At 38.7% G+C, this 25,579-nt stretch overlaps 1 protein-coding gene across 2 annotated transcripts in view; it reads right to left on the bottom strand.

The window, feature by feature from the left end:
- Nucleotides 1-25,579, bottom strand: part of RFTN1 (raftlin, lipid raft linker 1) — a 97,407-nt gene that overhangs the window by 38,103 nt on the left and 33,725 nt on the right. For both annotated transcript variants that reach the window (XM_049797956.1, XM_049797957.1), the window contains exons 3-4: nucleotides 20,877-21,063; nucleotides 8,296-8,404 (exon numbers count right to left, since the gene is read on the bottom strand). In XM_049797956.1, coding sequence (XP_049653913.1) covers nucleotides 8,296-8,404; nucleotides 20,877-21,063 — 296 coding nt within the window. The remainder of the gene's footprint in view (nucleotides 1-8,295; nucleotides 8,405-20,876; nucleotides 21,064-25,579) is intronic.

The raw sequence follows: 25,579 nt of genomic DNA, 5'->3' as shown, positions 1-25,579 counted from the left end.
TGCTAATATAAAAACAGACAACAGAAACACTTTACGAAGAGCACATATAACAAAAATGTGCTTGGAGAAAGGACAACATTCTCTAGGAGCAATGAACTGATTTTCTGATGGTCAGATGCATTTAGTTAGCTCTGCAGTGAACTAAGGGAAAGACTGCTACTTAATCCTACTGATGGCCAAACAGATGGCCTTTGAAACAATAGCTGGTTAATTTTGCTCAGAGCTATCTATTTAAATCAAGCATAAACTGTCTTAGCCAATAAAAGAAATGCTTGTCTGTCTGTCTGTTTATTTGGTTGTTTTTAAAAAAACAATGTTAGAGGCATTAGATCTCATGATGTGCACCAGAAACAAGATCACTGTATTCTTCTACCTTCTTTTTAGGATTCAAGCAAATCTCCTTGGACAACAGACATAGCACCAGGGATCTTCATGCAAAGAACATGATCTTGTGGTTTGAGAACGCTGTGTACTGCATGCCAGGAGTTGGAACTGGAAAAGGATGTTCAAGACTACGTTCTTCCAACTATGTCCTCCTTCATTAATATTTAGTAGCACATGTTTCATCACAAATACTGCACATCCCCCTTCTAATTTGTTCATTTCTGAAAACAGATGTTTAAAATTAAGACAGGCTTTTAATTTTCCTCTGATACTTTCTGGAGTTCTCACATGCTCCTTCATGAGAAGACAGCAACAGTCATCCAGAGTTTACTGCTTATTTTAAAACCAACTAAGGTTATTTAATGTTCTGAAGGAGGGGTTTAGTTCTTTCTAAGCAACTCAAAACTTTTGTGACTTTGCCATTTTTGCCTCTCTAATACTACGTTACAGAAAAAGATAATTCTACTAATCCAACAGCAAAGCAGCAACTGCTAATCATTTCTCCATCCTGTCACTCTGAAACTCTGTTTCATTACTTGCAGATTTCCAAACCGTGCAACCTTTCTGACTAGGATGCTCTGTCAATTAAGCTTGTGCTTCCCATGCATTTTTAACCTTTTCCAGTTTACACTCACCAATTCTGAATCTGAGATAGATAGTTCATGTTCATATAAACATAAGTAAACATAAACATAGCTTTTAGAAAGTCGAATCCCAGTCTGCATTCAGGCTTTCAAATTACCAAGTCTTTTCATTGTCAGTTACATCAAAATAGGTCATCAGGGATAAAACACTGGAGGGATGCCTTGAAAAATGTTACCATGATCCCAAACCAAAGAGTCATCCTTTAAACAGTGTTGTTGACAGTGTTTATATTGATACTTCCAATGAAAACCTCGACCAGAATTTTACCATTCCAGAACTTTAGATAAGACTATTAGAACAAAGTTGATAGATCCAAGAGAAGATAATAGAGTCCAAAAACAAACCTAAAAGCTAAAACCTAACCAGTTTCTTGAAGAAATAAGATGTATGCTGCCTTTCCAACTCTGCAGTAAACAGCCCATTCAACAGAACCATTAACTTGACACTTTAAGCTCTCGTTGCATTTGTGGTAGAGCATAACAAGGTACTGAACAGGGGAAAGAAAGCAAGCTTTGCAGTTTTACAACATGCTGATTGGTAGTAGACTCTGCCAAAGGGAACTGAAAGCTACAAACAGAACAAGGAGAAATGTAGTGAAGCAAGTAGCTACTGCAACTTAAGAGCTATGCTGAATAAAACAGAAGATAGGCTCTTAAGACAGTGCTGCCAACAGATACCTACGTTACAGCAAGATGTATGTGTCCTGCTACTGGAGCCAAGGCAGGGATGAGAGTAACTTGAAATTCCTCTTCAGCTTGTGTTAGCTGTACATTCATTCCTGAGAACAATATAACCATACTAAACATTTGCTTCTTTCAGCATATCTCACTAGATGACGGTTCTTGAAACCACACTGTCTCATCCTCTGTGGTCTTGAGTGCTATGATTCTGCTCAAATTATTATTTTAGCATCTGTTCCTTCACAGAGCTGGTAAGGGATGAACATCGTTGGACATAGGCCACGCAGGTTCAGTGACTGCGGTACCTGCTCAAAAGCCATGTAATGTAACTGCATCCTCCCATCCTTGCCCTAAACTCTGAAAAGAAATCCTGAATTTAACCACGTCATTTTATTCCCTAAAAATTGTTTTAGACCTGCTACGGAGCAGCCCATTATGCTCACTCAACCCAAATACTTGATATACACTGTCAAAAAAAAGGCTGTAGAAACTCTGTCCCAAGTGCTTGCTCTAGAGAGCAATTTTCAAAATGCAGACCATGTCTTGTGCATGAATCTTTTCAGAGAAACTCCTACACTAATGGATGAACATAAGCAAGGGAAAAATAAAGATTTATAGAGATGGATGGTTGAGTGTTGTATATAACAACCATTTTAGCTGGATCAACACAATTCAGTTTTCTTTGCAGAACATCAGAAAACAGTCACTTTTTTGTGATCAACTAGCACTAATGTGATTCAAAACTGGGACACTGGATTAATCCATCTCTGTCCTAAGCAATGAAAACAAAAACCCAAAAGGTTCAGGGCAACAGGAGTATTTTAATAATTAAGAACTCAGTCTCAAACTTACAGACTTTACATTTAATTTGCAGGGAACACTTTCTTTTATCTTTATATAAACCAAAGAGTGTTTCTTTAAAATCACATTGTTTCATCAAGCCATCTATTACTTGTAGCCAAAATTACAATTTGAACAATTTGCCCATATTTTATTTTAGCACAGTATAAAAAATTATTGTATTTATTGTTATTAAAAAAAAGTTGTTTTTCCCACCAGACAGAATTGGGATCATTAGAAACATCAACTACATACTTTATAACTTCTATTTTTATCTTGGTCAAGAGGATGACTCTGAAAGCTGCTGGGGGCAAAGGATTATAAAAGCACAACCAGGCTCCTGGGAGAGTCCTGAAAATAGTTTTGCAATGTTCATGGAAGATATATATCAACACCACTCTTACAGGGCTTAGTCAAAAGAACACAAGTTGAAAGAAGCTTAACCAGGAACAGATGTTTCCCTTCACACCAGGCTGTTTAAAACATAGTATATGCTCTTTTTACCATCTCTTGTTATATATACACTTACAAAATGTTAACAAAATGCACTTTAATAAATATTATCACAGCAGATCACAAACAGCTGAACCATTGATGTTGAGTTTCAATTTCTGCTTCAGAACTGTATCTACTTTTAAGATCCAAATACTTAAAAATAAAATAGGGGCTCTGTTTGCACTGAAAACATGCAGAAAACAAAGCAGTCAGCTAAGTGCCCAGCAACGGTTTTCATTACAATGTGCTAAAGAAATAAATATTGTATTGTTCTTTTGTAAATACCCTGGAGGGTGAAGGTTTTGGGGTGGGATTTTGGGGGTTTGTTTTAAGGATGGAAATGGTTTTAAAAGAGGTTGAGATCACATCTACATAAGTAATCCTAGGTAATAAACAGTACTCTAGAGGGGTCATTTTCTAGCCACAGAAGTAAATTTGTACTGCTTAGTCATTTGAAGAACGATCCTCTGAGCAATATTAAAGACTCAATTTTTCCCCTCTTCTATCCTTTACTGCTACCTGCTCTGACTGTATACCCTGCAGGAAATTTCTGAGCAGGCCAGCTAAAACATATCTCAAGTAAAGAGTAATGCTTAGGATTACAATAACCATCTAAGGAACCCTGGCACCAACAGAGCAATCAAGAGACTTCACAGAAGAGATCCTTGTAAGACTGCAGCAACAGAGTCAAGAAATCCACCGTGGGCATGCAGCAGTTCCCTACCCAACCACTCAGCCAGTCTCCTGCCTGCCACTCCCTCCAAAGGAGCTAGGGTAGATAACAGGCAGGAGGATTGAACCCCTCCAGGACATGTCTTGCCTTTCAGGAATAGACTAAGTTCAACTACAGTTTAAACTAGTTGGTAGTAATGTGTATTACCTTCCATTGCATAAACTAACACTTGAAACATACAAATTCCTCATGCCAGTTCTATTCCTGATAACATTTTCTTTTTTAAAAGACATTTAGAAAAATTCCAGTAAATAACAGTTGATACCATATATTCCATAAAACTGGCAAAAGGGCTCAAATATGGTAGATACTTTCAGCAATGTAGGATGTGAGCTCTTCATGCAAGTGTTAGTATTGTATGGCCTTTCTTTCAAAACAGACCAATCCCTACACAACTTGCTTTTGTACCAGTGCGAACTGGTGGTCACTGTTTCACATGCCAACTCTAGAACAAGTACGTGGGTGGCAGCGTCTTTGCAATGTGTTTGGTTGGCGTATTGCTCCCTGGGGTCCCGCTCAACTTAAGTCTGAGAGGTACCGTCATTTCCTTGGCCCAGCAATGCTATTACTAGAAAATACATATCAACAAAGTTACGGGCAAAGTCACTACATCTGCAGGAGTCAAGATTATTTCTAGGGTACTTTGGACTACCAAAGTTGTTCAGAGGACCACTTAAGGCAGTGACATGTTACTGGCAACTTTTGAGCTAGTGCTGGCAATGGCATTTGTATGCTTACTGAACTTCACCAAGACTACGAACAGAGGGAATGAGCAGACTTGACAAACATTGTCTCATACATCAGATTTCATCGCAAGATAAGCATTACATAGGTGTTTCAAGATGGCAGTCGTGTTCCAAGCTGACTGGTCCACTTCTGAAAATGCAAACCCAATTATTCATCTCCATGGCCTTAGGTATGTTGGAAGAAATCAGACTCATTTCTGAGTCAAGTAAGGACAGACCAGCAGGGAGGGGTCCTTGTCTAGTCAAAAACAAAAAAGGAAGAGGCCTGCATTTGGATTTCAGTTAAGCCACAGCATTTTTAAACCACACTTTTCCATGCTTATTATGCTTCCCCAAGGAAGGATAATCAGTCCATAGGGACAAGAAATATGAAACTTGTAATGGGGTCAAACTGAAAAAAACTTAGCATGCAAGAACTTCCTTCTGACAGGGCATGATTAAGCAGGCAACCAAGGATACAAAGATGTGCTTCCTAAATTTTAAAAAGTCAGAACTGGGAATAAACGGTACAGAAATTATCCTCCATTTCCTGAACTTTTACCAGCACTACAAAGATGTGAACATAGGAGTAAAACCTTCTGCCTGTTACAGTTCTTCTAGAGCATGTAACTGATGTGGAAAACAAAGGTCATGAGAAACATATTTGGCATTCATATACGACTGCGTATCCAAAATAACTCTTTTCTTGGGATGTCAGCCTAGCTTCTCCTTCCCTTACTTGTCTCAGCAGATTCAGGAGAACACTCTCAGATGAAAAAAACGGTAACAGGATACACAGAAATAACGAGCAAGTAAGGAAGTAATTAAAGGCTACCCTATTTTACATGAGACACAAGTCAAAGTGTTACAAAACACAGTATCTTAGAAGTAACATCTCTTGACTTGCAACAACTTCAGAATGATCTGAGCCAAAGTGATCAGAAGTTCAGAAGTTAGCTTTGCTCATTAAAAAGGTGAGCAAATCTTTAATCTCTGTTTTGCCTGAGAGTTAAAGACAGGAGTGCTACTACCAATACAGCACTAAAGTACATACACAACAGTTAAGTTACTTCTTTCATTGCCCAGGAATTACATGACAAAGACACCATGGGACTCTTTGAGCTCTTTAGGACAGGTTGAGCCACGCTAGATCCACATTGATATGAAAGAACAAACAGAACTTGGTGATTTTAAGGTACGGGAAGAGTGTATCCTATGCAATATCATGTCCCCAATACTTAAGTGTCTCCTGTCTTCCATAGCTCTTACTGTGGTCAGAAACTGCAGTAGTGGCAAAAACGTACAGAAGAGAGGAGAGAATTGGGACAAAGTCCTGAAGTGCAGAAGGATCTCAGCAACAGAACACAGGTTTGACAAGAGAGTCTTATTTGGCATTTCTTAAATGTTTTATAGTCAACATTGTACTGAGGCACTTTGTTTCAGCGAGCCAGAAGCATTCTCCAGGTGAAATAACATCCTTGTTTCTACTTCATTACTCTTAAACACTTACATGGTGTTATAGAAGAAGAAAAAAAGATATTATCTATGCTGTATGCCATTGCAAAATTGTTTTCTGTTTGCCAGGAGCAAGCAGTTAATATTCAATATTGCATTGAAAATGTATGCCACAAGAAGTCAACTGAGAAAAGAAGTTACTAAAATCGCATCCTTCTTCAAACTCCATGTAAACAATGCTTGCTCAGCAGTGCATAATAAAATTAATAAAATTTTCTTAGGGTAGAGGAATTTTTTCTAGTAAATTCAAAGTTGGATAAAATTTTGACTTGTTATTTTGTTTTGATAGTATGTCTACTCTATTTGGTATCTTTTTTTTAATATAGTAATTTGCAATGCAGTAAGATGGTAAACCTGTGCTACAAGCCTCTGCTATGAAAAACTCTGTGATCAAGGATTTGCCTGTTCAGTTACAACACACAATTAACTTCAATTGTATTCCACAGTTTGAGAAGAATAATAGGGTTGGGGTTTTTTTGAAAGTAAACAATTGCCGTCTCTCACGCTTTTTGTTACTACTTTCTTTGAAGAATGTCCTTTATTTTTCATTTATTTTGTCTGTAAACATCTGTTTTATATGCCCTTAAAAGCAATGGACATTTTTGTTGCTCAGACAAATTAGTTAATATGACTATTAATTCCTACTCCCAAACAACTCCTGTTTCCTGAGCTAGATTTACATAGAAGTGTTGAGACTTTCACAATGTGTTTAATCAGATATAGACAGTGACACAGCACACATTTGACAGAAACAGCTTCAAAGAACTTCAAATTCCTCTACATCAAATAACATCTGAGGATGAGTGACATACTCACCCTACAGAGAAACAGTAAATATACATTTTAGCTATTAAAATTCAAATTATTATCTTTCAAAAGGCATCTTCATAACCCCATAATCAAATGGCTTCTACCAACAGAAACATTTCCATGTCTAGAAAAGCATTCTAAAGAGTCTCAGAATTGGATATTTATGGAAATAAGATGACTCCTGGATTGTCATTTTGTTTTCATGTTAGCCGTACTCTATCTGAAGTTACAAATGCAAAGATATTTTCTGTTGCAATGATGTAAAATTTTGCTACCAGTTGTGACAGATAAGCCTATATTTCTACTCTGAGTCAAAGAACTGAAGAACAAAATCAAACATGTTGAAACTGATACACAATAACTACACCAGTTTTGCCTAAGTGTGAATATATTGAAATAATCCAAGATAGCATCAGAATAGTAGTGCAATAGCACAATAAAATCTAACGAAAAATTCGGACTCAAACTTTTGAATATTATTAAGCGCTCAGAAAACTTCAGTTTGTTCTGATATCAAAATCTATATATCTCTGAATATGATGACGATGATCAGACAGTAATAGCTGCACTATTTTTAATCCAGTTTTTACAATTCATAGCAAAAAGGAGACTGAATATGAGTGTAGCCTGTCAAGCTGAGTCCTGATCAAGCTCATACAGCCTGTGCTGAAATTTGTTCTACAAGATTTTCTTAACTATTACCACCGCAATATGGATTAAAGCTAGGGGAGTATGCCTACTCAAACTATTCTTACACCATGTGGCTAAGTAAATATAGTATTTAATGCTAGTTTTTACAACATGCAATAGGACATAACAGATGCTGCAAAATTTCAAACATGTACAATAAATATGTCTTCACTAAAATGGACATAACCTTGTAATTTCCAGTCTGGCAGAATATTGTAGCATCAAAATAATTTTAAAAAGAAGTCAACAAATAAAGAATTGCAGGGGTCTCTTCAAATACCCCAGTACATACGAAAATTTACTGAAAGCAACACTATTCCGGATGACAAAGGGATTTAGGTTACCAGTACCTTCTCCAACTGCTAACATCATGTGATACTGAAACAAAACTTAAATAACCTGGGGGCTTCCAGCCTTTTAGCTACAGTACTATCCAACAGGGTATTTTGACAAAAAAACGGAAATTACATGTATTATTTCAACTTAAAACATTTACACCATTATATGACTGTCTTCTACAGTGGTAACTTAGTTGCTATCATCTGTGAGAGGGCACATTTTTCATAATAATATGATGAAACTTGTTTCTCTCAATAAGTATAATTGCCCTTCAGATACTTAAAATTACAAAACACCAAATTCTAGTGCAGGGTTTCAACAGCACAAAATGTACACATATTCCTATTGTCAGACTGACACAACTAGAAGCAGTAATTACTGTGCAAATAAAAGCATATTGTGTTTTGGTTTTCCCCCCCCTTTTTTTTTTTTTACTCACTTTCTTAATAAAATCAGGTATCTCCTTTTTGTCTGAAAGTTGGTTTACAGAGGAACAGCACTCTACCTCCAAGACATATCCTTCACTGTGGACGTCACCTTTTGGAGACCTAAAGAGGCAGACAGAAAAAAAGAATCAGTTTCTGTTGTTAACACTGCATATCCAGACATCCTCTTTATGAATATTTCCCACGCAGAGCTAACCTTCAGACAAAACTTCGGTTCCAATACACTCACTCCATTGAGCTCGACACAGTTCCAATACATTCACTCCACTGCGCTTGACACAGTTCTGACAAGCAGCAGCTACAGCATCTCACCTACTTGCTATGGAAGGAAATCACACCGATGACTGTGGATGGTGGAATGCCTCAGGGACTTCCAAATTTCTTTATCTGTCCAAGAAACACACTTTGCCAGCCTGGCATCTATGGCCAACGCCACAGGTGATGTAACTCAGAATACGCAGAAAGCAGGTGCCAATGAAATGGGCCGACAGATGCTCTGGGCCCCACAGGGCAGCCTGATGTAGGATGTGTTTCACGGACAGTAGTTAAAGGAATCCCTTCTCTTATCTACCACCATTCTAAGCCAACATTTAAAAATCAGGGGCTAATCAAAGTAGTCTATCCTTCAGTCTTACCTTATGCATTGCTGTTGAGAAATGTAAAGGTATGTGGGAAATCCCTGCTTGTTCAGAAGACACTAACTCCTGAAATAATTCAAAGCATATGGCATCTGCCATATACATTACTGAATAAATCAGTGCTGTGGAAACATGATATTGGTCAAAATATGCCAAGGGAAAGTTTGGAAGTCGTCCTGAATGATCTTGAGAAACAGCCTGTAGGCGTGCACTGCAAAGCAGTGCTACTGATTCAGGCAGTTTTTGTCTCCTCCAGAGTCCCATGAAAGGAAACTATTATACCTGATCAACAGAGGGAATCTAGAGAATCATTTGTTTTATCAGTTCTTTAGGAGAACACATGGAGGAATGTACAAAAATAAAAGCTAGCCTATAATTCTTGGGATTAGTAACAAAGTAGTTATCTTAACAACCCATAAGGTGAATCAAAAGATCTAGTTTGAAGAACTAACCCTGGTCTGCAGTCGCTTGACCTACAGGACAGGAAGAAAGGTGCAGAAGTTTGAACCGAGAGTGCTGAGGAAGCAGCGAAAAAACAAAACAAGGGCTTTGCAGGCTTGCCATGGTTGCCAAAGCAAGTCTGTGTAAAAGCCCTGTTCTGGGGACTGAGATTGTGTGACACGTAAAACACGCTTCAGCTACAGATGGTCCCAGGGGCTTTCCCGAGATGCTAACTGTTGCTCAGAGCCATGAGATGCGTAGGCTGCTGACTGCAAACTGGCAGTGTGTTTCCTAGGCAATACTGCAGAGATTTTCTGAAGTATCACATGACAACATTTTGTATTTAATCCCCCCACTTTCACACAGGCTATACTTTCATTTCATTTCTCTTATCTCACTTATACATGGGACAGGCAGTTCCAGAATTGTGAACTGTTTGGCAACACTGAAGTCCTTTCCCTTTTTGCTTTTCTCCTTCTTTCTAGGTTCTTCTCCTAACTTGTGGTCCCATTCTGTTCTGATTCTGGACAAAAGTTTTAACATGGGTGTCCATGGCAACTGTCCAAACATCTTTAAAGGATTTACAGAAATCATTATTGGGGAACTAAAAATGTTCCACCACTACTCCTCTGAAACAGGCGTTACATGTCCCCTCATTTTTGGGGGACAACGCTAAGTCTCTACAAATGTGAGGAGCAAACGTCTCCACCAGTTCCCTCGCCGGGACAACCCACCGCACTCATCACAGCCCCCTTCCAGCCTGGCTGATGAAGCCATACTCCCAGCCCACAGACTTTGAAATAATACAGCTCAAGTTCAAAGTTAAGATATCAAATCCCAGAAATTAAGTATGTGCCATGCTATTTCTGTGCCCCCTCTTTCACCAAGGTCTGTTCATTATACAGTGATCAGATCCCCATGCAAACTGCAGTGCTGCTGTAAATACTTGCTGTGACAAACATAAAAACTTACTATTCTAATTGCTCTGAAAGAATGAGAAAGACTGTATTTTCATGTTTAAACCCACTGACTACCTGTAAAAACAAATTCTTTTCAACCTGTATTGATAAGCTTTACACACAGGTATAAGGAAGAGGGAAGTTTGCCCTTGAATCACTCTCTTCTAATCCCTCTCCTCACCCTCAACAGCTCCCTGGACTCTGATTTTGTGCAGTTTTTGGAGGACCTACTCGCAACTTCTTTGAAAGGAGTACAAGTTATCGGAGATACAGGTTATTTCCATAAAAATATAGTGATTCTTACTGCAACTGCTTAAAATGATCCGTTTATTTTTCCTCCTTTAACAAGCACTTACTTTGAAATACACTTGCTTCTTGTAAATATTTAAGCAAACAGGAGACAGTGAATTCTTGCTCTAAAAGTCTGGGGGCTACCTCTGCACTAGGGCTCATGAAAGAAATTGCATCAAATACCATTGCACTCTGTTAGGAACATTATTTTACAGAACACGTGTAACAGATCCTGCTAAAGGCCAAACAGATCCTGCTAAAGGCCATAAAACCTTTACTTAAAATCTTCTAACAGAAGTACTCTATATTACCAAAAAGTATTTTCCTATGCCTTCAAGTAAAATATGTCCATATATGTTACAGGCAAACCGTTGTCTATACTGGTAGCTTTCACCTTTTTAGGAAACATTTAAGACCCAATTATTTTGTCAAAAACAAACAAACAAAACAAAAGCCGTAGCTTTTCACATAAAAATAATAAACAGCTGTGGATTTCACAGACCACAAAAATAATTTTCGGAGCAAATCCAGGTGGGCAAGAAATTATTTCCAGCCTCTATACAATAAATAATGCATTTCATAGATGAATCACAAAGTATTTCATAAATATCATTAAAGTCTCTCATTAAACTCTTTGAGTATTATTAGTATAGAGAAGTAGCTAAATACAGGTACAGGTAAATTCTATACTGAACAGAAATTATTATATTTTCAGTTTTATTCATTTAATGGGACTACTTTTAGAACCACTTCCATTAGAGACTATGAATTAGGACTCCCAAAATACACCCGTCTATCGAGATGACAGAAGTCAAAGCAAAAGTCAAAAGCAGAGCTCAAGTCTCCTAACTTCAGTCTTATCCCTGCACTTCATCCCCCTGTTCTCCTCTGAAGAAGGACTGCCGTCAATCATTTGAGAAATAACACAATACTCTGGAGTCTCTTCCCAGTTTTATAGCAAAGGAAGTTACTGGGAGTCCATTCGTAAAATATTTCTCAATAGAAAGCAAAAGAGAAAGAGAAATGCTGAGATCAGTTTAGTCAAAAAAAAATGTGTGAGCCCCAACAGTTTGAAAGATCTTCCTTTTCTTCTGATGTACAGTCAGCAATTTCTTCCTCTTCCTCCTAGGTTGGAAAACTGAATCTTCTTCCCTTCACTGTCTTCAACCATTCAAGGGTTTTTTATTACCTTTGTTCCTCTAATAAAAAAATCCCTGGGTTAATTAAGAATGGCCCAGCCCTGAAAGAAGCACACTTGGATACAGTAAGGCTGTACCCTTCTTGGAGATGAACCAGAAAAGTTGGTACACTCCAACTCATTGCAACACCCTGTACTCACTATAACACATTTTGTGATACCTGAGAGGGAATAGAAGGGACAGTGTGAACAATGCTACCACTTCGCCTGCAGTGGGGAAGGGCAGTGTCCTGCCCGACACCCCAGGAGAGGGTAACCACTGATTAATCATGGTGACTGGCAGAAAATTTCAATATTTCATACACCCTGGGCTTTCATTTGTTTTCCTGCCTTTGGCATATATCTCATTGTTTATCTTTACCGATTTTCCTGAAGAAGGAATTTTCTGTCACTGTAGGTACTCTCAGTGACCACCATGGACAACCTTAACCAGGAGGTGGCAAATAGCTGAGAGGGAATTTCAGTCTACCTGGCTCTGCGCAGAGGGAAGGCATTTGCAGGCACGTCGGGGCTGGGAGTAGAGGGTACCCTCAAGTGTTACTGATACAGAAAAGGCTGAGGACCACAGTCTTAAAAAGAGTGGTGTATTAAATCCTAAATAGGACCTCTAGTGCCACTAAAGAAAAAGAAAATATATAGAATAAATAAGATTTTTACTTATAATTGGAAGTTCACTGGCCAAAAATATTTTACGATGGTTGTTTCAGTAGGCTGTCATTTCCTGTACAGCTGTTTGCAGTTAAGTGCCATTTCATGGTAGATAAACCATTACCAGCTGTAGAGTACCACTAACTTACACAGTAACTATTAAAGCTGACAACTTGGTGTCTGTTACAAACTGAATTTCCAATCCTTTTCAGATACAAGAATGAAATGAGGGAACCAACATTTGGTCCTAATCTTCCTGAAGTTCTCCATGCCCATGAATTCAGAAAGCTGAAAGCATTCTTGTAAGCTGTGCAGACACTCTAAAAATATTTGATTAAGATGATGCTAGGAATGTAAGTGCAGTTTTGAGATTTTCCAGTACATAGGAATAGCTCTACAGTTCAAAATATAACTGTACATTTATAACAAATTGATCTACATTACAAAAAAATAAAGCCACATCAAGGTGATTAATATGAGGGGTTGGTATCTGTACAATTCCAGGTTAAAATTCTAGCAAAACTAGAGTATCTGAAAACCAAGAAGGCACCAATTAAAAACCCATAGGTTTTATAATGCCCACCCAACAAACACACCACTTTTTTATAAAAATAAAAGCAGGTATATTGTATCATAACAACTTCAACTCTAACCCACATGACACTGTTTTAACTTTATTATCTAAACATTTTCTTTACTAAGAGTTTTCTTATACAGGAAACCTTATCACTGGAATATATATTACTTGTTAGTAAAATTTATAAACTTGTTTTAATGACAGCATATAGAGTTTCTTGAGAAAAGTTCAGGCATGTATGGATACACAGGCATCTTTAACACGCAGTGTTTATAATTTTGAGAACACAGATGAAAGAACATTTATTTTGGGTCAATGTTAAAAGTTGTTGTGAGGAAATATGTATTTCTTTGAACCTGAAACAAATAACAAGCTTTAAAAACTCAAGCCATTGTCCCTTGAGCTAAAGGAAGATATCTGTTGACTCTTGGGTGTGGAATAAATATTATTTTTTCAGCCAGCTGAAATCAGACTGCCGAGAGCAACAACACAGATTGCATTTGTGCGCAAAACGTGTCTGATCCTAATGCTCATGAAGACAAAGTCAGACATTTGCCATCTTCAGGTCTAAAACCTACATGAAAACCAAACTGATACACACACACACGCGCGCACATTTACATTTAAATTAAAAATATATTGTACCAATGCAAAATTATCTACCTTCACCAATTCAAGCAAGCACAGAAGCACTAGAAGAGATCACTGATACTTTTTGTCAGACTGTATCATTGTGAAACACCTTCAACTGGAGTCCCTGTATTTCTGTAGAGATCGTTTGTAGCACATTTCAGGGCCTATGAAGGAGTAGAGGCTTGGGAATAGTCACCATGGATGTAGCAAGGGTAAATCATAGTTGACTAACCTAATTGCCTCTGATGTTTAAATGAGTGGATTTGTGGACAAGTGGAAAGAGGGCAGTGGCTGTCATTGATGCAAATTTTAGCGAGAGGTTTGGCACCAACTCCCACACTATTCTTGTATGCAAGTGAAGGTACTCCAGTCTGGAAAACTAGATGAGTAAAAACCAGTTCCATGGTTAACGGTGACACCCTGTCTGGAGGCCAGTGACTAGTTGAGTCCCCACCCAGGGGTCTGCAGCCTGGGATCTGTCATGTTTAACATCTTCATCAATGACATGGAGGAGTGGACAAGGTGTGCTATTGTCAAGTTTGCAAATGACATCAGAGCAGGGGATGCAGCTGATGTAGCAGAGTGCGTGCTTCATGAAAGCTCCAGACCACTGTGCGTGTTTTATATAGTGATGTGCGGCTGAAGGTCAAATGTGGCATGAAAAATTTTCACATGGAAAATGAAGAAACATCCACAGAAACTCAAAGACAGGCTTTCCAGTCAGAGGCAGTAGTCATGGCTCAAGGCTCTATCCACTGAATTCTACACAAAGTCAGAAAAAGAATTCCCTGTTTCATGTGCCTATCAAAAAAGCTTGAGAAGAAGAAAAGCTTTTTAGGGCTAGAAGGTGTCTCAAACAGCTAAGAATCAGAAATTTGATTAATTGTCTATATGTTTTTAGAATCATCTTCCTTTGCCTTCGGAAGGCAAATGTGCAAATCTAAATGCCAGAGGACCAAACCAAGACTTCACAAAGCACAACGCTTCCAGAAGGATTCCACGCTGAAGCAGCTGGATGCCCCCCAGGATGGCCGTGACTCCATGTGAAAGCCTGCGCTGGAGCAGTCTGTTCCTGAAGGACTGCAGCCCATGGAAGGGACCCACGCTGGAGCAGTTTGTGAAGAACTGCAGCCCGTGGGAAGGACTCACGTAGGAGAAGTTCGTGGAGGACTGTCTCCCATGGGAAGGACCCCACGCTGGAGCAGGGGAAGAGTGAGGAGTCCTCCCCCTGAGGAGGAAGGAGCGGCAGAGACAAGGTGTGCAGGTGGGCATCTGCCCCCCCGCTCACCTCCACGGGCTGGGGGGGGACAGCCTGCCGTCTCACCACGGGCTGCAGGGGCATCCCCTCCTCCCCCACTCCTCCTCCCCTCCTTCCTCACTGACCTGGCTATCTGCAGAGGTGTTCCTCTCACATCCCACTCCCCTCTCCAATGCAGGTTTTCCCTTCTTAAATATGTTTTCCCAGAGGCACTACCACCGTCGCTGGTGGGCTCGGCCTTGGCCAGAGGCGGGTCTGACTTGGAGCCGGGGAAGCTTCCAGCAGCTTCTCAGGGGAGCCACCCCTGCAGCCTCTCCCCCACTACCAATCCCCCCTCCCCAAACCCAATACAAAATGACACAGAGGACACAAAAATTTAGCTTGATCTCAGAATATACCATTAATTGAATCACTTGGAATTAATGTTGCATACCAGCAAAAAAAAAAAAAAGAAACTGTAAAACTCCTGGTTTACTATTAAACTTTTGAACTCAGTCTGTCAAATTCCTTTGCAGATAAATAGAATTATTTTTGGTCAAGTGATGAAAGTTTGCATTTAATCAGTATTAATGGGTATAGGGAAATCATAGAAATAGAATCAAAATTGTCTCATCAAGTGAATCACTGGAACACCTGACACCTCATTATTTTACAGAAAGGGAAAACAGCTGCAAAATTGTTTGAGGTAAACATAGAAGTCTAATCTAAAAAAAATTATTCTTAAATTATACTACTTAGTCTACTTCTGCACAGCAATGTTTCCCTGCTGATTGCTTTATTGATTGGAGGCAAAACCTGTAGAAGGGTATGTCCTAAGACATAGATGGAAAAATGGAGAGAAAGACCTCTCTGGAATTCAATTTACATCCCCTGCTTCACTCTACTGTGGTGAAATAGAGCATCTTCAAACACGTCAAAACTGTTGTAAGCAGACAGTTTATGAGCCCAGACCATGTATCTTTCCTAACGGAAGAGAATGGAGCTTGATTTCTCGTGCACAGTATTTAGAAAGGGAAATTAAAACATTTTAATTGATATTGAATTTTGAAACTTTAAGATACCAGATAGGGTGTGACATTACAGGGAGCTCAGAATAAATTAAAGCAGCTTTGTGCTATGGGTTTGTTACAATTTTGTTCAGGGTCTGACTGTGATTTCTTTGCAGGGAACAGGTTATCTGCAACAACCACAAGCTATCCAAAATATAGTAACATGCACAAACCACCTAAACAGAGATTGTTATATTAAAAACTTGAGAGTATGGAAATAAATAGGTGAAGAGGGAAAGGTTATTACACACACTAGGAACTAACAGTCTGTTCCTTGAGGGAATGTAAGCAACATACATGCTACTCTCCTTATTTCAGTTAGACAGAACCTCACAAATGCATGGACCCTCCCCTGTCCCTTTCGCCAGGAGAGATATGCTGTCACACATTCGCACTTTTCAGGGTACCACCATATATCCCTTTTCCTGAGATTCTTGTCTTCAAGTGTAAATCAGTGTGAATCAACTTTTCTCAAGCGTGAATCAATGCGAACCAGCAGGCCAGGGGCTAGACTTCACACCTGGAGCCTTCCCTACATTCAGCAAAAAACTCTGTAAAAACCTGGGCTTGAAGATTTTTCTTTGTGTATTTTTTTACAAGATGCCTTCTCCAAGAAACCCAAGTATCTCAGAACTCAGCACAGACAGTAAAACAGTCAATTGCTTTTTAATTAAGTCCATTGAAATTTAGAGGGAGAACGAGAGAGAAAGTATTCACAGGTGTATTGAAGTTACTATTCCTTAGCCAACTCTATTCTATTCAACTTCCAAACCACTGCCACTCAACTTGTTAGCGTGCACAATGCAATTAGGTGCCACAGAAATATTTAAATTTATTATATTAAGTTTAATGAGAGCAATGGCAGAGTCCTTCAGCTACTTGGTAGACTACCTTCATGCCCAGTGCCTCTAAAGAATTAAACACTGCCATATTTACTTAATTTACTTTAATTGCACATGACATTTTTTGCCGTGCAAACAACTGTATTGTTGATTTTTAAAAAATAAATTAGTCCTTTACTTTCATGTTCTCCCTAACATTTTAAAGGGACAAACTTTGCTTTTCAACATTTACAGCTTCCATATATGTTAGGAATGCATTTCCTCAAATGTCCTGGAGCAGCAATGACTCCTACTTCCTTATTTACCAGAAATGATTAGATAGCTAAGATAACGAAGCCACAGAGATACCAGTACAGGTTAAACACAAAACTATCATAGTGACCTTAAAAGTCACCTTAAATGTACAATGACATTGCAAATTCACACTGAGTATTTTAAAACTCCAGGACAACGGCAAAATAGGAGGAATAACACCAATAGGTACTTTTTCCATAAGTTTTAATGCATATCATGTCTAAGCACTGCCTTTTCCATTTTATTCTTGAACAAATTAAGGCACTGCAAATCTCACCAATAGCAGCAGCATGTAGTTCCTGACATACATCATCTGGTGCAGCTAGTATAGCCTCTTCCTACCTTTGGACTGGCAGTGCTACAAAACTAAGCCCTCAAAATGTGAGTCAACACATTTGTTTTAAAACATAAAACTGAAATATAAAAGTGCAACACTGATTAAAGACTAATTCAGGTGTTCAGTTCTGTCTCTGTATACACAGAATTGACATTACCAAAAAGGCACTAATACAACAATTTCATTTCTGTTCCATTCAAGCAACAAAAATAGCAAGGTGAAAAACTGCACCTGGTATCTGCCAGATAACTGTCAGATGAAGCATACAACATTGAAACCATCCGTGGTGAAACATCTGCAGTAAGAAAGGAGCTACAGACTCAGGTGTTTTGCAGAAAGTGCCCAGGAAGCCCAAGGGTGGGCCCCACACAAAGGTACAAAGCTTTTTATGACTCCTTGGCTCCCCATGAATGCCTGGCACCACCGTTACAGAAAACAGCAGGAGACCACTTTGTACTTGGAGCATAAATGATGTTACTAGTGATCCTACAACTGTAGCTGGACTACTTATACTCCTAAAATCTTATGACAGAAATAAACACTCATCTGATCAACAAATATCCTAAGCAGACCTTAACTTCTACCCAAGAGTTCAACTGCTTTATACAGAGACAGCCTACAGATGCCAGAGACCTGACAGTCCTCAGTGAAAAAAGTATCATTTATTCTTTATCAGCAGCATAATGAGAATGATTAATTAAAAAAATGAAAAGGTGACGATGATTGACCAGGATGTAACTAAAGGTATGGGAACTGAGCATGACGTCAATGGTATAGAATAAGGGGTGGATACTGTCCTGGTTTCAGCTGGGATAGAGTTAACTGTCTTCCTAGTAGCAGGTACAGTGCTATGTTTTGAGTTCAGTATGTGAAGAATGTTGATAACTCTGATGTTTTCAGTTGTTGCTAAGTAGTGTTTAGACTAAAGTCAAGGATTTTTCAACTTCTCATGCCCAGCCAGCGAGAAAGCTGGAGGGGCACAAGAAGTTGGCACAGCACACAGCCAGGGCAGCTGACCCAAACTGGCCAACGGTGTATTCCATACCATGGGACGTCCCATCTAGTATAGGAACTGCGAAGTGGAGGCGGGGAATCGCTGCTCAGGGACTAGCTGTGTGTTGGTCGGCGGGTGGTGAGCAATTGTCCTGCGCATCATTTGTACATTCCAATCCTTTTATTATTGCTGTTGTCATTTTATTAGTGCTATCATTATCATTATTAGTTTCTTCTTTTCTGTTCTATTAAGCTGTTCTTATCCCAAACCACGAGTTTTGCTTCTTTTCCCAATTTTCTCCCCCATCCCACTGGGCGGTGGGGGAGTGAGCGAGTGGCTGCATGATGCTTAGTTGCTGGCTGGGGTTAAACCACGACACCTTTTTTTCCCCTACTGTCATGTATTTTTTTGCCCCAGCTGTTGGTGGAATGGGATAAACTCATGGTTCAAATACAGCTGGTCTCTATGCAGGCCATAATCATCTGAAATCTGTGCAACACCCACCTCTCTTCATTGCACTTGGCAATGCAAACATTCATTGCCCCCACACACTATGGAAGCAGCTTCTCGCATACTCTCAGCCAAACTCGGGAACATTTAAACTACATGAAACACCAAACTGATGTCATTTCCCTTTCTGGTACTTGCCTGGTTTTTCCCACTGCACCAAGTCTCTTCCGCCTCCCTAGGCAGTCAGAAATGACAGATAAGGGAATGCAAAGAAATGGAGTGTGAACGTAAGAGGAAATGTAATTGGTTCAAGGCTCTCTACTGTCTTCAATTTTGTACAGTCATTTACAGCTGTCTAAAGCGTGTGAAACACTGGCACCCAAGTGAGTGAGTAGGCAATTAAGATTTTGTCCTCTTTCACAATCATTCTGCACAGATGTAAACTACTAGATATGTTACGAGACAGCAGCGACACACTGAGCGCTCTGGATTGAAGATCATATTGCTCTGCTATGAAGGATGCTGTTTTTCCGTGATGTGTCTTCACAGCTTAGTCCTGGAAGATGCTGAACCCTTGGACCCCAAACCCACAGAAGTGCTTAAGCACTTACTTAACATTGCAAACTCATGCCTGTAAATACTTTCATTATTTGCAGCAGGGTATTTTGTAGGCAGCGAAAGCAAGGCCCCAAAACCAGGCAAGCTCAGCCCAATATTACTAAAAGTCCACTGTTCAGCCAAACATTTTATGTTTTCACCATAAGTACGGAAACTCTTTAAACAATAGTATCAGGCAAGCCAGCATGAAGTTCTGTATTAATAAAGCTAAAATCAAGTCAAGATAAATTGAGAGTTATTTTAGAAGCTAAAACTGCCTGCAACATCTAATGCCTACATAGATTTGCTAATGAAATGCAAAACTTTTTCCTTAGGTCACAGACTGAACTTCAACCCTGTCCGTAATTGCTACCGATTGATTACCAGGTGGTTTTACTTTAGTTTTAAAGAGGTGTCTAAAACAGTTACCTCCTTTCCTTCAAGCATCAGCGTGAAGAGAAGGACTAGGATTGGCAAATGGAGGTTTAATTATCCCCCAGCCTTCAAAGTAGGTCACTATAAGAAGGGGTGGACTGGGGAATGCAACTAACGTAGGAAAACTGTATGGAATGGCTGCAACAAACATAGGTAGCTGCAGAGTTGTGGGTGGTCAGATAACATTATATTATGTTTTAAATCATTACCTAAAAATCATAAATATAGGTTTAAAAATATTCATATTTTAATTTTCTTCTGGGCTATTTAGCAGCACATTCTATTGATTTTTTTAAAATCAGATTAAAACATAAAAGAACAGCATTCTTGTTTGTTTATTCATCTTCAGACTTTGATTATTTAAAATATTCTTAATATGTTTTAAGAGACTGAACAAAGCAGGAGAGTCATCTTTTTATTTAAGGAGTTTGCACTGACTGAAAAATTAAAAGAACTTGTATTGTTTAGAGGAAAGAAGGGCCTAAAGTCTACACATAAATTTAAGAAGTATGCATTAGTACTGCAGTTCTCAAATGAATTGCATTAACTGTAATAGTCTAAACACAAAGTATGCCTTTTCTGAGGAAACATTTCTTCTGTCTTAATTTAATCTAATAAATTCTTAAAGGGTACCAACAGGACCATCCTCACAAATTGTCAGGCATAGGGCTTGTTTGTTTGCCTCTCATGACAACACATCCCAAAATACAGAGCATATTTCAACTTGTTATTCTCCAAGTTGTCTGCCAAACTGCAGATGAATTGTAAACATGAAGAACATGTTAAGCCTATTCAAGCCCACCAGAAAAAAAAAAAAAAAAAAAAAAATCAAGTCTTGCACAGTAAACTCTGCTATAATTTCCTAATGTAGGTCAAAACTCAGCAGGAAATCACATTGTCTATTTTTATCCCAGTTCACTGGAAGTGCTTTACCTTTCTGTTTTCTTGATAAGCACAGCCCTGAAGATTTGTTCCTGGGGAGTTTTCTCTTTTTCATCAGTTGGTTGCACGAAAGGGTGGACAGCAGCCAAGACGAAGCCCTGCTGGTACAATTCTTGCAGCTGAGCTGGAAGATCACGCAAGGAGGAGAGCTTGATTGCAGATGATCCTGGCAACTCAGCTGGAAACAAAAAGAAATTGGTCAATAATCCTCCACCAGACTATCATGTTTTTTTAAATCCAGTCTCTTCAGAGTCAAGCAAGCTTCACACTGATCTACAGTATTAACACAAAAAGTGACCTTTCCTGAAGCCCATTTTGTATTTCACCTTTTAAGCAGGCTGTCTAGGTGAAGGACTTGTATCACATAAGAGACTGGTGCAATTAAACAAGAAGTTAGACACATTAAAATGCCAAATTCACTACATAGTCTGGCAGAGATGAAGTGGAGGATTTAATAAAAACAAGGCAGTTGGTCAAAAGATATTCTAAGTTTTAGTAGTTGTCAGAGTAATGCAAGTTGAGGAGAGAGAGACATGAGTCAAAAATATAAAACAAGAGAAAGGGGATAGTCAATGAAGGTAGAACATGTCAAATTCAAAAGCAATAAACAGAAGCATCCATCTACACAAAAGCTGGATTATCAGACTAAGAGATCACTGATGCAAAATGCTGTTGAGACAAAATATCTACCAATATGTCTAAAGAGTACTTTGTAGGTATACTGATAACAAGAACGCTAAGAAGAGCAATGCATACCTGTAGTGATGAGAAACCTTTTAGAATAGATACTAAACCTTACATGTCATGGTTTAAGCAAACCTAATATACATATTAGAGAAGAGGATGAGACCTAGTACGTAAAAATAATCCTTCCCCAATCTGCTTACTGTGGGGTTTTATGCTTTCCTGTGAAGCATTTGATGCTGACTCCTGTCAGACACTCAACATACACACAGATACTGCAGTCAGTACAGCAACCGTCCTTATTTCCTCGGAGTCTTGTGGGCTTCAAAAGAAAATCCCATAAATCACCTAAAACAACATTCCATTCTCTTTCTCTCTGTCAGTAATTTTTCATACATTTTTCATATCTTATGTGAAAAGACATCTTTCTTTCCTGACCTTTGCCTCTTCATTTCCATCTCTCTTGGGGGATATTTATTATTTCATCCTTAACCATGCCAGAGTGTAGAGGGTGGTGAAGTGCTAGATGGTTTCCCCTTCCACTAAAACCAATAGGGATGGGATGTTGTAAGAAACACGGCAGAGGTTCACAGCACCTTGTGGTCCTTCTTTAAAAAAAAGCACTGGAGAACAGTTTGTATGAAAGACACCAGCTATGCAAAATAAGGTTTCATTGCACTGCTTTTTTCATCAAACTGTGTGGCTACCCTTTATGAATAATGAAAGAGGTTATCAAAAACCTAATAAATATTCAAAACCAATAATACAGAGGAATAATTTAAATAATAATAATAGAATAGCTGTGCTTGGTATGCTTTTTCTTCATATAAGACCATGTTCCAGAAGAGGATAATGGAACTTCTTTACCAAGAACTGTAAGATGCAGAATTTTTATTATTTTTGCAAATAAAATGAGAAATCCAAGGAACGTGTACATTGACAGACAATAAGGCTCTACCTTCTACAACAGCATACAAATCACTTCAGAGTCATAAAAAGAGATGGCACAATGAATAATGCATAATAAATAATAAAACCGACTGTTACTTACTGGACCTGATGGGATCAAAATAGGGAAACCCAGATTTTAGAATTACTTTTTCCCTCTTGTGGCTCAGAGACTCAAAAAATTTTAGACTACGCTGCAAATAATTTAATTAATGAAAAGAATATGAAAACCAAAATACCTTTCTAAATGAGGGGTTTACTTGAATACAATGGAATGACTAAACACTATTCAGTAATGTTAATTCTGGCAATGGTGCTCCAGTTTTTAACAATCATCTATGAATACTGATGCTTGCCTTACATATGTACCTAGTATATGGATCCTTCCAAGGATGCCTTGGTAAAACTAGTAGAAAGTCTAGTCATTAACATGGGAAAGTAATTCTTTCCTCCTAAAAGCTAACCATGAGGGGAAAGTGTGAAAACACATGTAACTGGGGCCTTGGGATGTACACTTGATGGCTAAAAAAGAAAGGTAATAGAAAACAGAGCTGGGAGGGATCATCCAGCTAGTCTACCCTATTACCTAGAGGCAAGATCAGTTCTAGTTTAGCTATTTCTCACAGTATTTCTCATCTATTTTTAAAAACCTTTGCTATTGGAGATTCCACAAGACCCCTAAGTCATGTATCAGTACTTCTCTATTCTTAGCTTCCAAAACCTTTTCCTAGCACCTGGTCTAAATTTCCCTATCTGAAATTCAAGATTGCTACTTCCTCACTAGAATATTTCTTTCCTGCATCAGCATTTTACAATTCCTAATACCTGTCACGCCTTTATCTTACCGTCTTTAGACTGTATGAACTTAGTTCTTTCAGTGTTTCCTGTTCCCTTGTGTTTTCTAGATTTCTAAATAATTTTTGATGGTTCTTTCCTGATTATCTTCAATTGCTCCACATCTTTCTTCAAGTATAGTACCTAAGACTCACCACAGTGATCCAGCGCAAGCCTCATCACTGCTTTGCAGAATGGAAAAGCTCTTTCATGCTTATAATGCATCCCATGTCACTGTCCTGGTTTCAGCTGGGATAGAGTTAATTGTCTTCCTAGTAGCTGGTACAGTGCTGTTTTGAGTTCAGTATGAGAAGAATGTTGATAACACTGATGTTTTCAGCTGTTGCTGAGTACTGTTTAGACTAAGTCAAGGATTTTTCAGCTGCTGATGCCCAGCCAGTGAGAAAGCTGAAGGGGCTCAAGAAGTTGGGAGGGGACACAGCCAGGACAGCTGACCCAAACCGGCCAAAGGGGTATTCCATACCATGTGACATCATGCCCAGTATATAAACTGGGGGAGTGGGGCTGGGGGGAATTGCTGCTTGAGGACTAGCTGGGCGTTGGTCTGCAGGTGGTGAGCAATTGCACTGTGCATCATTTGTATATTCCAATCCTTTTATGTTTACTATTGTCATTTTATTATTGTTACTATTATCATTATTAGTTTCTTCTTTTCTGTTCTATTGAACTGTTCTTATCTCAACCCACGAGTTTTACTTTTTTTTTTTCCAGTTCTCTCCCCCATCCCACGGGGAGGGGGGGGCAGTGAGTGAGCAGCTGCATGGTGCTTAGTTGCTGGCTGAGGTTAAAACACAACAGTCAGTTTAGATCATTTGGGGAACAAAAAAGGAAATTCTTTTCCCCACAACGAACAGTGGCCAAATGACCCTGCCCTTAGTGAATTCTAGAATGTTTTTCTTTAAGTTTTCAAGAGCTATTCTGGATTCTGACCTCCATAGCGCAAACAGCACTTTTCAGATCTGTAAACCTCAATAAACATACTCAGCAGTCTATTGCTGGAATACTTAATGAAAATGGTGAATTTTAACAGACTCTGGACAGAAGCATTTTAAGCCTTATGGTTAAATACATCTTTTCAGTCTGATGATGAACTACTGCTAATTTCTCCTTGGACTAGAGATCCTTCAAAAAGAAAAAACAGTTCCTGTTACACAGCTGATGCCCACAAGGTCTCCACGAGTTTCCTGGGTTTACAGACCTGTGCTGTGCATTCTTATTACCCTCCCACAGACAGACTGGTTTGTGTGATGCAGATTCCTCCCTAGAAATCCCTGCTACTCATTATCCTCTGGATATTTTATAAGTTATTTGTTCCACTATCTTTCTGGGCATTAAGTTAGGCTAACAATCATACAGTTCGCTTTAAAAGTAGTTTGAAAAAGGACATCACTTTTTCCTGGAGAGTCACATGCATCCTTCAACAGTCTTCAAATTTAAATAAGATTTCAATTATTTCTTCAGCTAATTCCTCTAAGGTGCATACCTGGAGGTTCAACCTACCTGAAAACACCTAATTTATGAAACCAGCTGTTGATCTAGTCTTTCCTTACTTTACCTTAGAAAAATGATAAACTTTTCAGAAAACCTTACAGAATAAAATCCATTAAAACTTTTTGGTTTAGTTGTTAAAGAGAATTCTAATCATGCCACTTTCAAAAGAAAAAGGAAAACCAAAATTGTGTACAATAGGGATTTGTCTAAGATAAAAGAGCAAATGAAAAAACAAATAAAATCTTGTGTAATTCCAGTGTTTATTGTAGGCCTCTATTTTGCCAAAAGATAAAGCTGAATTCTTTTAGCAGCCTCCATGTTGCTCTTGAAATGCAGTTAGCTCCAAGTTGTATATTCTACTCCATGTTTCCTTATTTATTGTTGCACTTCACAACTTGACCTCAAAAGATTCCTTTGTTTATTCTGTCTACATCTAGACGAGTGTGTATGAAACTTGTAAGTGACAGATGCTGTGTTTTTCAATTTTGCAAAGGCTGAAAGTGGAAATAGAGGCGCTGGCTGCTTCTGGAACTGATTACCAGGCAAGTTAGTTTGTTGCCTAACTGATAATTGAAGCGGAAAACACTTCCAGTAATGCTCAGATACATACAGAAAACTACAGCTTAGAGATCCTTCAAAAAGAAAAGAAAGTTTGCGTTACACAACTGATACCCATAAGGTGACTTTCCTGGGTCTAGGGCCTTGTGTATTCTTTG

The sequence above is a fragment of the Accipiter gentilis genome, chromosome 4 (genome assembly GCF_929443795.1).
Source record: "Accipiter gentilis chromosome 4, bAccGen1.1, whole genome shotgun sequence".
NCBI lineage: Eukaryota > Metazoa > Chordata > Aves > Accipitriformes > Accipitridae > Astur > Astur gentilis.
This window is presented reverse-complemented; position numbering and strand designations above follow the sequence as displayed.